The following is a 12,682-nucleotide window of genomic DNA, read 5'->3' on the forward strand; positions in this document are numbered from 1 at the left end:
AAGTCTTGCAGGAGAGCAAGTAAATTCAAAAGTGATTTTAAGGAAATGAATGAAACAAGTAGTAGGGTTTGGGAAAGAGAAAATTGCTAGTTTATTCACTGGCATATAGATGGGTCTGGAATTAGGCAGAAAGGAAATACACTTTCAATGTGAACAGGATTCTTACTTGGAGGAAAGCACAACAATAAAAAAGCATCTGTGGAGATATTCCCCTCACCTGCACTGCTCTGGCAACATTTCCTTTAGGGTTAGATTCTGTAGCAATAAAATTAATAGTAGTTTTTACTGAGGAATAGGAACAAAACCAAAGTGCCTGTGCATCATACCGATGTCAGTGATGGTACAACAGGGCTCTCTTAACAAACCCCAGCAGAGAGGACATCTTCACTGCAGGCAATCTGGTTCTGACATAACCCACAGTACTGTCAATAAAGCTCAGAAACCAGGTGTCTCCTTTGGTTTGTGCCTTCAACTTTGTGCCATCAAGGAGGTGCAGCACACAGTTGGAATGCATGAATGCCCAGCTTTTCAAGAATAAGTAAAGCTTCTATCTTTAAAGGTTTACTTTTGCCATTCAGTCTTCAGGACATGATATTCTTCTAGTTCCTGTACAGATTGGCTCACAAAACCAGGTAACTTAGCCTGCACATGCAGTAAGCATTCCTCTTACAGAAAAGCTGTTTAAAGACTTAAGATAAAATTTTCACAGCAAAGTTACCACTTACTTTCCACTTCTATACCCACAAGATTGCAGGAGCTCAAACTGATGCCGAAATGCTTGTCTACACTAGAAAACCTACCCAGGTCAAATTAAACTGATTTAACAGCTATATTTATTGCAAACCTTTAAACACAGACATGCTTAAAGAAGTTTCTTTCACATTTAACCCATTGTAGAGTGCAAGTACCTTAACACAAACAGGGCATAAAAGAGGTTACTAGCCATGTTATGGTTAAAGAATAGATACAGGCCAATTTTGTATTTCAAAAGTGTAAGAAGGCACAAATAATCTATGGGCAACTGCTAACTTCATTCCAAGAACAGCTTGGAACGGATGCATACTTTTTATGTAGAAGTGTATTAAACAGCTCTGTTGTCTACTGTTAACTACAATGCATTATATTGTTTGGAGCATAACTAACACTCAAAATTCTCCCACATAAGTCTTTTCTACAAGAATGAGTAGGAGGAAGAACACCTAAGGAATCAGAAGCCTGACTGTTCAAGTGCTTAATGTCATTAAAGTCACAGACTGTGGCAATTCAGCAAAAAATGTCTCTACTCTCAAATAATCTGCATAAAATGCTAGCAAGCTTTCCTCACACCTCAGTAAGATACCCTATTAAGTTATACTTTTACAACATACCAAACATTTGACATACTGGTACGTTCAGCATTATCATAACAATTTACTATGAGAATCAATATACATAAGCATGAAGGGCACCTATACAGGTGCAGAGAAGCTGCTCCAATGCACTGTAATTACAGTGTGCAGGGGCCAGCTGAGGCCACATGGGCCCAATCTGGGGATGTGGGTGGGGCCCAATCTAGCCCCGTGCCACTTATCTGGCCCATCAGGCCAAAATGCCAAGCACCATTGTACTAGCCCTAGTAAAAAACCCTTTTTGGTGGGGATATTTTGCTTCTTGCAGGCTTGTGAAAGAGAAAAAAAATGAACTAGGATTATTTAAAGTTAAATGTTTCCCAAAATAGAATTTAGCTGTTCTGCTGTAACTGGGATGGGAGGAAGGAAACTAAGCAGACATTTAAAAATCCTTTGATATTTCAATGTTTGGAATGTCAAAATGAAGTTCTATATATTAAATGCACATGGCAGAATGGATCCAAGGATACAAAAACATCTATTTGCAAGTCAGCTATTGCATAGCACTACTATTTTTGAACTGCACAACTAGTCAGATGCATCACGGGAAATTTTATTTGTTTCTGAAGTATTTGTTATTGCTAACTCTTGAAAGCAAGATGCTAGCAAGAACTAGTTTAAGATCTTATCTCCTTTATCACAATATTTATATTTTAGAGAATGCGTACTGCTCTATATGAACGTACTAGTAAGTATCAGCCAGTGGGTTTCTGGAAAAGCATCATCACTCTATTGATGGGTTGAAAGCAATGCTTGTGGACCGAGAGAACTCGCCTGCAGTTCTCCTGAATTATTAATAACTCAGAGTTCACAGGAGACGGATGTTTCCACAGTATCAAACTTACTTTTAGAGAAAACGGCTGTGCAAAGTCTACTCTGACACACCCATAATTCTTCCGCAGCATTCTGAAAACCCCTCTAGCTATACTCCAAAGGCTTTCATTCTTCTTAGGTTTGCCCTGCAAAACATTATAAAGCACAACCAATATTCATCTGCAATGAAAAGCTTTTTGATTTTTCACAGAATCAAGAACACAGTTAAAATCAATACAAATCTCTTGACACATATTTAATCTATGAAAGGGTACAGCCATCATCATAACCTCAGGAATCTTTTGGGTTTTTTAGCTTATACAATTGTGTTTATTGTTTGCTATGTGATAAATTTGTATCTAGAAGTGTGACAGACAAATATCAACTCTGTCTCTGGCACAGACAGCTATATTTCTTGGCACAGACAGCTATATTTCTTTGCATTTAACTTGTACACAATATGAAGGCACTGATGGTAAACCAGTGCTGAACCAAAAAATAGATAGGTTTTTACTGAATATAAACAAACTCCCCTAAGCAGAGCACTAAGTTTTCAGTTGTCCTTACCAGCTGTTCACTGTTATAGTGACCTTCAATGATGCGATCGTATGAAATTCCCACAGGTATAATTAGTACATCAGGGGTGGCATTTGCAAAGAGAGCATCTACAACCACAGACAGGAGACCTGCTCTGGCACTGGATGTTTTTCCACTGCGAGACCGTGTACCTTCCAGGAATATCTCTAGGAACTGCTGCTGTCTGAGCAATTCCTCAATGTGCTAAATGGATGGCAAATACAAAGGAGGAAAAACAAATATCTAATTACACAATCTAATCTAATGAGTTGCACTAAACTCATTGTTCCATAACACCAATAGCCTTCTATTTAAAAAAAGGTTGGAAATAGTTAAGATATACAGAAAACTACATGAATAATCTGGAGTAATAATTTGTGTTTGATAGATAAACGGCCCAAACTCCGATTTCATTTCTATTAATATAAGTTGAGCACTTCTACAAAGCCAAAAGGAAGCAACCTAACAATAGCTGTATATTTTTAAACCATCTAAGCTCTTCTCTTTTATTGTTTCCCACTGTATCCCATCTTCTAAATTGCAATTATCTTTTTGTTTTTCTATACTGAAACCACAGAAAATATAAACAGAAATAGGTGAATGTCAGCTGAGCCAATGGAGTTACAAGAAATTTACATCACTGCAAAAGGAATCTCAGTTTGGCTCCTAGACTTAAATTTTGTAGAATCACTCATAAGGCCTGCAGGGAGTGAAAAATTAACTAATCTCAAAAGGTACCAGATATTCTCAACTCCCACATGCTTGATGGGTAAAATAACCAGGAAATTTTCTTCTAAAAACACATTATAGAAATCAATATAATTCACCGATCTATCAAAGTTGGTCAAATTAATTAAGGTTTAAAAAGCTACTGAAAATATCCCCTTGTATACATGGTGCACACTCTCTCATCCATCAGATAACTGAAACTAAATTAATGTATTTATATTAATTCAGAAGACTCATACATACCACATAGAGCAATGCTCTATACAGGGCATCTTTACGTCCATTACTGTTCTCATCCAACTTCCGCCGAATGAAAAAGCCTCCAAGGTTGCGGATTAATGTGCTACATAGCAAAGAAAGATATGGTTTGCTAACTTTAGTCAGACATAAAAAGAATACATTGTTAAAACCACCCACATTTAAGAGATGACTGCATCAGATGAACGCTGCATCTCAGTCACTCTCCCTCACAAAGTGGTTATGGAAAAATTCTAGACACTGAATACCCCAATTTCAAAAACTGAGGTCAGTGATCTCAACCTTCACATATTTCACTCCTCCTAATTAGCAATGTACCAAAATTAGCCTCTTTACCCCTTGGGGAAACTCCAAAAGCCCCTGGGGAAAACAGATTGCTTTTGAATCCTTGGATTAAAAAAAACATGGTTATGGTTTCAATTATGATTGGACTAAACCAGATGGGGCATTTTCTAGTTTGCATGCAACTGAACTCCTTTATGAATCCTTCTTCTTATACGAGACAGATGGCAGAGCAAAGTAGCACCTTAGAGACTAACAGTTCAGAAAGGCATTTTAGGAAATCTGTGGTGTCTTTCAAATAGCTGACAGCTAGTCACTCAGTAGGGCGACTCAAGACACTGAAATTTTCAAAATCACAAGATTAGGCAGAATCATATTTAAACCTGCCATATGGCCTAATCAAGACTCAAATATCACCGATTCATTCCCTCTCTAGCCAAAATCACTTAATGAACTTTTCTGTTCTCTACATAAACTATTAAGGTACTTACTGGTCCCTGAAGCATTACCACACAGATCCCACTGAAAGCTCCAGTACCACGGAACCTATTCAACTCATTCTACCACTGTGTTACACTGCACTTTTCTCATCATTTTATACCTTCCATGCTGTTTCTCAGGTGAATACTACAGAATATAAGAAAGAAAACAGGACTTTGAACAGCCTCATCTCTATCACTCTCCTATTGCATGGTCACCTACTTCACAGCCTATGCATTCCACTTCCTAATAGCACCTCCCTGCTTCCCAATGACTCTCTGTAGATGAAGGGGGAAAGAATTTCCCTTAAGCTTGTGCAACCCCATTTCTGTGTGAAGAATCTCTAAGGATTTTGCAAGACTTTTCTTGAGCATGCTGGGTCAGAACCAAACACATTCAAGCAGCGTGAACACAATGCCCAGATCACTAGGTACCTGCATTCACTGGAGAAGATCCTCAGCTGATGTGGAGCCATGGTAATTCATACCAGCTGAGGATCTTCACCAGTGGCTTTCTTTTCGAGAGCAACTAGAAGCTTAGCTCCAACTGTCCTTACCTGAAGATGGGGATGCTGAGGTTATTCCCTGCAGCAATGTATGGTGCTTTGATGTTATGGCAGAACAGAATGAATGTGAGCAGCAGGTAGTCAATGTGAGATTTGTGAACAGGCAAGAAGATGAGAGGTAAATTCATCTATTTGAGAGGGAAACAAAAGATATAACAAAGTTAACAGGAGTTCATTTCCCACCTACCTTTCTTTAATGAGATTGCTAGAAACACCTTAAATTAGTAAAACTTAAGAACTCCTAAAATTTCATCTCTGTACTGCTTTGCTCTTATCTTTCATCAGCTTGCAATGAGAACACATCCTTATTTTTCAGGCACTAGCAGTGTTTACATTGTAGTTACTATGAGAAAGTACCAAATTCATACTTTCTAAAGATACATAGTATCAGTCAGTTTATTGAGGGATGTACCAGAATTGTCTCTGCCACTGCCCAACAGTTGCTGAGTTAATGTAGAAGATGCAACAAACCTCAACAAAAAGCTATAGGAAACTTATCTACAGCTAGCCAAATTGTACCAGAATGACTCTGATCACTCATTTCAGAGTATATGTTTATATTAATGCTGTATACTATCCATACTTTACTTTTCTGAAGTATTTTCTCATGGAAGCAATAGAAAGTTCAGAATATTGCAAAAAGGACCTTTTAAGAGTAATGCCTCCCTGGGGTAGAGAGAATGGTAGAATCGGAAAGGCTGCTTTAATAAATGTAAATAAATGAGCAATCAGCTAGACACTTTGCTGACAAGTATGAAGATAAGGTCATCCTGGGATGACCAAGGTAAAAGCAATTTTGAAAGTTTAAAAAACTAGTAATGTATTAACCTGCTGTTGCACTGGATTGGGAATAAAAAAGGGTCAATCATTCCGCAAGCAGGTCATACCAAATAACCTGACCGTTTATGGCCTTCAGAGTATACGGTTACACAGTACTTAAAAATATTGCACAATTCCTAAAAATATCTAATAAAGTCACAGAGTCTGTTGAAAGGGCACACAGGACTTGAAACTGAAGCTTGCTTTTGATCTCATTTAGACTAATAATACTCCACTGAATTCAGTTAAACAACTGGTTTATACTAGGCATGGGCAACATCAGAAACTTTCTCAGTTTCAAGAATCTGTTTTTTTCTTACCTCAGTTGCGGCTTTGACCATTTCCAGTTGACCTTTATGGATCTGAACGTTCCAAAAGAAGCTGTTAAATAATTTCAGCAGGACCCAACCAGTCAACCTGAAGAAGAAAAATGTCAAACCCCAGGGAAGTTAAAGTTTCATTCAAAGTTACCTTCTTTTGGTGTCAGCTTGATAAAGTTGATAGATACAATGGCAGGACTTTGTAATTCTGTCAGACAGCAATACAGGAGTTGATACTACCACCTCAATTCACTAGTCAATGAAGGCTTTAGAGAATTCCTGCCTAACCTGTTAGTGATTATTTAGGTACTGCAGCATGAGATTTTATTTCCGTCTTAAGAATCATAACTAGAAAATAATATTATTAAATTGCCTGACAATAAGAGCTTGCAGAGCCTAAGTTACTGAGACAAGATACTTTAAGCTGATTCAGGCAAAAACTATTAGCTATACTGAGCTGATAATATGGAGCTTAGCTTCACCCGGAAAAGTACATTCATTTCACTGTATCATAACTTTTGTTGAAAAGTCTGCAAACACTCCTATATCTGACATGGTCAGGTTGCATTTCATTTTTCAAAACAATCCTGGTGTTCTTGGATATCGTTAAAGGTGGGTTTTGTGAGGCAGCAAGGAATTGCCACTCTGCTATATTTGTACAGAGCTTGCAGGGCCTCAGCACAAATCTCTGGTGAACTACTTTTATTACCTAATCAAAGCAGGTGAGACAGTTGCTACCATTTCCTGCAGAATCCTCCTTGCTTTCTTCTTCACCTTACTGATGGCCTTGGGGTCCACCTGAGCGAAGCTCCCTGATGCACTTGTTTCAGTAGCCTCCTCTACAATGGCTTTCTGCACCCTGATTTTAAAAGAAAAATATATAAAATGGTACTATAACAAAGAGTTCAGTAGATAATTTCAATTCACAAGCAAGCTAGTATGAGCTGGTCAATGATTTTCAGAAACAGAAAATAAGAAGAAAAAAAAGAGTGCAAAATGCCTTTCACCATCTTCAACCAACAAGGACCAACCTGCTTGGGAAAAAGCCTCAGTTCAGGACCAAAGCACCCAACACTCCCAACTCTGATTAACTGTAGGGTAGAGGGCACTTAGCATCTTACAGAACTGGCCTGGAAGGCAGAATATGTGCTAGAGCTTTCTTGCACTCAACTTCAAGAGAATAAATACCATGATTTCAACAACTTGAAAGAAACCAGACAAGCCATCTGGGGTAGGTATGTCAGTGGAGACAGAAGAGAATTCTCCCTTTTCTAAAAGATGGAACCAGCTCCATGAAAATGGTTCTTATTGGGTGAAATGCAAAGCAAATGCTTCCCTCTCCCACCTTCAAAACAGTCAGCATATCTGATATGTTATAAAGTATGAACTAGATTAATCTGGACAGTAATATGAAAGTCTACCTTACTATTTTTAAAATGTAAGCAACATACAACAACCGCAGCTGATCCCTTACAGTTGGTGGATGTAACATAGCACTTCTCAGAACTGGGTAACAAAAGCTGAAAGGGTGAAAAGCTATTCATTATATTCTGTATTAAGCTAGTTGCACGTCTATCTGTAGCCACTCTAAAGACGTGGAGGCTAAGATGTGTAAGCCCTGTTCCCATAACTGTTCTAAACAAAAAATATATAGCTAAAAGGAGAAGCTGCCATAAAAGTACTGTACTTAAACTTACTTTAAGCATCCCTGCTTCCAGAATTTGTTGCACTCATTTTGTAGCAGTTTTACAACAACATTCTGCATGAATCTGGAAAGTCAAATCTTAAGAATGGCAGTTTACTTTGCAATATCTTACCTGCCACTGTTTAACACATTTTCCGTCAGATTCTTGGCAAACATACCCTTATGCACATCACGTTCTTGCACAAAGAGAACGTAACAGAGACGTCTTGCAAGCCACCCTCTGTACCTGCAACGTTAAAAAGCTATGTAGCAAGCCAAAAAAAAGAATCACTTTAAAAAAAAATCTTTATTCTCAAATATATTCACACAAATCCAATCAAGGCAAAAGGAGGTAAAAGTCTTTAAGTATTTACATAATATCTTCTGAAAAATTCTAGTATTAGTATGTAAACAATGTTACAGACATAAGAACAAATATGTATCAAGAGCTATATGAAAATAGCAGCAACATGAACAACCCAAACTCTCCTCCCCCCCCAAGTCTAAGCAATACAGACTGGGTGATGCTGGCATCAGGTAGCAGCATATCACCAATCAAACCTCAGTATAAAGCCATGTACTTTCTCAAGGCGCAGTTCTTAGTTACATTTGAGAACTGATATGCTTTGCAAATGTCTTCCAAGACCTGCCTACACAATTCAACAAGGATGGGGAACCCACGCAGCCTCAATGCTTAACAATCAGCACGCTTGCTCAGAGTGGCTCAAGCAAATCAACTTACTAAGACGAACAAAGGCTGAGGCTGAGACTGGCAGAACTGTCTGAGCCACATCAACACTCAGTAACATTTGTGAGTATCTTCTGTCCAAATCTTGGCCCAAATCCTCCACTTGGTCATAAAGAACCATTCCACCATTTTATATGCTTCAATACGTGTCCTTCCAAAACTTACCCATGTGAGTAGTCCCAGTGAATAAACAGGGCTCCTCACAAGTGCAACTATTTGCAGGATGCCAAGTTATCTTAATTCTTCTGATCTTCTCTGGTTCTTTATTTCTCTTCCTTTCCTCCCTCTAAATCCTTTCCCTGTCTGAACAGGTCAGCAAATCTTCCCTTCCTAAAATGATAGCTGTACACTAGTACTATGTGTAAGAAAATGCACATCTGTGCTAAAAAGTCACCGCTTCCATTGCATTCTGCTGCTCAGCACTTTTGAGTATCAGACGTCACGGCTCAATTTGCCCTGAGAAACAGAGGACCAGACAAATGGAGAACACCTGACACTTCTCTTTTAAAGAGCTTCCCTGGAATCGCATAAGAACTCTAGGCCAGAGGAAGGGATAAAAGCCAGGCCTTGAAGGAGCAATCAAGTTCCTTCACCACAAAACCATCTTTGCTCCTCCTGCAGCTCCCATCTCATTCTGTCTCAAGATAAATAAGATCTTGCAAATAAGTACTTTCCCAACATAGCCCCAAACTACTCTATATGCCCAACCCTGATCCCTTCACAGGATCTCAGGTATTTTGTGTTAAAGTAATTAAGAAGAAACGTAATAATGGGCGGCCCACATCCTAAATTCTGCGTGTTTAAGCTTTTAATATTTTTTGATAAAATTCTGTTTTTAAAAGAAAAAATGGTCAAACCAAATTCAATCGCATGCACCTATAACAACCCCTACCTGTGTATCATTGACCGCTTATCATTGACAGAACCTTCAACACTGCAATAAAGCTTCATCTACTAAGCTCAAAACATTAGCTGGCAGCAGCAGAAGGATGTTATCCTGAACAGGCTATGGCCACAGGCAGGTTTGGGGCAGGAACAAAGGCAGCCTGGTTTTCTCTGTCCCTCTCTCCCACATCCCCACTGGGTTATCTGGCAAATATGCTTCTCCCATGTGTTGAACCTTGGGAGAGGAGTAAAAGGTAAAGCAGGGAGGTGGAGGGCACAGTAACCCTTTCCAGCTTCTTGTAAAGTTGCAACTTTGGCACTTGTCCAAAAATGTCACTGACAATATAAATCATAAAATAGAAATAGCAGGCTCCTCTCTCTCAATCACACCTGAATATAATTTCATAGGACAAAAGAAAAAAAAAAAAAAGGCAATTCTTTTGGTCCCAAAGCTGGCCCCTGACAAATTTCAAAATCCAAAGGCAAACAAAAGAAGTGCTTGTGCTTACCAAGAACCACTAAAAGAATCTGTCGCAATGGAAAGTGTCAGGCAAATAAATACAAAGGTCATGGCATTTCAAAGTTAGGCTGTTCAAAAAACGGTGCATGTATGCATGCAGGGCAGACACACACACAAAGCAAGCAGGTACATAATAATGCTATCAATTTTAATTAGTTATTCTGGGGACAAAAAGCCTTCGTTAGCCCACTGAAAAGAACCTCTCTCTAAACTCTCTGGTGTCCATGTTTCCATTGCCTTTCTAATTTTTTTCTTCTTTTAAAAGGGCATTTTTCCAGTTCATCCCAGGGCAAAGATGAGGAGATGGGTTAGCCGCTGGTAAACAGGTGGCTGAGAAATGTCTCTTCGAATTAATGCTGAGGTATTCAAACAGCCTGTCAGAGTAGAAAGATTTGCATATGCAGTGCGTTCCCTAGAAAAAACTGTAAGCTAATTATGCAAATCTATACTATCTAATTTGGTAGTGATGACAGAGGAAACTGAAAACTGCATACAGACTGAGGGTTCATTATATGAATACCAGCAGCTAATCAGACCACATGGATTTTCACAGCTAAGGAAAACACAATGCCTAAGTAACTACCTTGTATTCTTGGAATCGATTTGGTTGAGATCATTCAATTTCAGTATAGTACTAAATACTCTGCTGAAGAAAGAGGGGATGAAACATAATGATAAGGATGATACTCATTCATGAGTTGTAAAGGAATTTGAAACGGCTGGTTGACTTCTAAACAAAAGTGTAGAAGTTAAACAGGTGAATCGCATTACTGTCCACTGGCAATTAGAAAAACCATCGTTTGACTCGAACTGAAAAAACAAACAGTCTCAGCAATAAGACATACACAGCACCACAACTTCCTCTGTAACTACAATTAAGCATAAAGTATGTGCACACTTTTTCATCTTAAACAGAATTTCAGGTATTTTTCAGCATTCTGGGATGCTGGTTAAACTCCCTCTCCCCATTTCTCCCCCCACAAATAATCAATTTTATCAAGAAGGAACAGGCTCTAGAACTAGCTTCTGAATTTTCCCTCCCACTCAAACAAGACACAATACTGTCTTTCTTTCACTCAGACATTTTGGCTCATTTCCTTCAGCCTACAGGCCTGTTCTTGTTCAGTCTGAACGTACAATGAATACTACTACTGAATTTCCTTATCTTAATGATTATTGTAAAAATATTAGCTGTCAGAAGAATCAACTTCTCAGGCAACATAGTAATGGAACATTTTAATTTACTTTGAAAGAAGTTTCACATTGTGAGATGCAAAACCTATAAAAGTAGAACAAATCTGACAGATCGGTTTAATACCTCATGCACCCTGTACTGAGGGACTGCATTGTGTCATGAAGGCAGCAAGGACTCAAGGTGACACCTTTTTCATCTATAACCGTTATTCTAACTATTATCCTCCGGTTATCATCTGCAAAAGTGGGGATTGTCTGCTAAACTGCAATAAATTGCATGTTGCAGGCTTCAATCAGGCAAACTGGCGAGCACAAGAATGCCTGATTAGTTTCATCTCTAATTTCTGGATGCTTAGCTTTAATTTGATGCAAAAATCTAACCATTCAAATCAAAGTATTGTAGGTACACTGGGATTCATCCTCACCCCTTATTAAACCTGAACTATGTTCTATTTCAGGGGTGTCAAACTCATCTGGCCTGGTACCAGACTGGTCCACAGGCCACAGGAACTTGTGGGGCTGGCCCCATGGGCCAGATTAGGCCCACAAACACCCCCTCCACCTCCGTATGATACATCCAGCACCCATGGCACCTGCTGTGGCCAGTCTGAGGCCAGCACCTATGCAGCGCAGGTTCTGGACCAGCTGGAATTGGCATTAGGGGGACCCATGGAAGACATTCCCCCCATCCCCACTGCATGCCAGATCCAGGGCATCCTCTGGCCAGTCTGGGACCACACCCCACATGGAGCCTGTTTGGGGACCTACATAGCACACAGCACTCACCCCAGACTGAGTGATACAGGTGCCACATGCAACTGATATCCTGGACTGGCCAGAGTAGGTGCTGAGGCTGCTGGATTCAACATGGTGGGGGAGAGGGGGAGAGGGTCCAGGACTGGCCCTAACATGGGTGTTGCATACACCATGGGTCCCAGAGCAAATGCCATGCGCAGCAAATGTCTTCAGCCTAGTGCGCATAGCCAGTGCACCAGAGCCAGTACTGGGAGCCAAATGATGTGGCTCCACAGGCCAAATCTGGCCCACAGGAAATGTCTTTGACAACCCCTGCTCTACTTAAGACAAACTGAGTGTGAACCTCAGCAGTAGGTGTATTGCTTCAAAATATACACACAGTTTGCCAAAATGGCATTTTTTGTTGCTATAAAGTCAGAATGATTCCTGCTTATCATGGTCTCAAGGAATCCCTCAGGAGGTTGTCTAATCCTGCTTCAAGATTTTCATGACAAGAGATCCAAAGCACAGGGCATCCTATCCCACACAGAGCAGGTTTGCGCAACATGCGGGCTGGTTGACTGATACCTCTTGCTTATGCCGACTACTGTCAGACACTGTGCTATTAGAAGCCCTGAAACTAGCCATGGCCTATTTCACAGCTGCTATTAAAGGCAAGACGTGAA

At 39.6% G+C, this 12,682-nt stretch overlaps 1 protein-coding gene across 2 annotated transcripts in view; it reads right to left on the minus strand.

The window, feature by feature from the left end:
* The window catches only part of GPAM (glycerol-3-phosphate acyltransferase, mitochondrial), a 43,942-nt gene that overhangs the window by 17,923 nt on the left and 13,337 nt on the right, over window positions 1–12,682 (minus strand). For both annotated transcript variants that reach the window (XM_019502797.1, XM_019502798.1), the window contains 7 exons: window positions 8,048–8,161; window positions 6,940–7,089; window positions 6,231–6,327; window positions 5,083–5,219; window positions 3,750–3,849; window positions 2,769–2,981; window positions 2,234–2,347 (listed from right to left, as the gene is read on the minus strand). In XM_019502797.1, coding sequence (XP_019358342.1) covers window positions 2,234–2,347; window positions 2,769–2,981; window positions 3,750–3,849; window positions 5,083–5,219; window positions 6,231–6,327; window positions 6,940–7,089; window positions 8,048–8,161 — 925 coding nt within the window. The remainder of the gene's footprint in view (window positions 1–2,233; window positions 2,348–2,768; window positions 2,982–3,749; window positions 3,850–5,082; window positions 5,220–6,230; window positions 6,328–6,939; window positions 7,090–8,047; window positions 8,162–12,682) is intronic.

This window comes from Gavialis gangeticus, unplaced genomic scaffold (genome assembly GCF_001723915.1).
Source record: "Gavialis gangeticus isolate Ggan-Ray unplaced genomic scaffold, GavGan_comp1, whole genome shotgun sequence".
NCBI classification, from domain to species: Eukaryota; Metazoa; Chordata; order Crocodylia; family Gavialidae; genus Gavialis; species Gavialis gangeticus.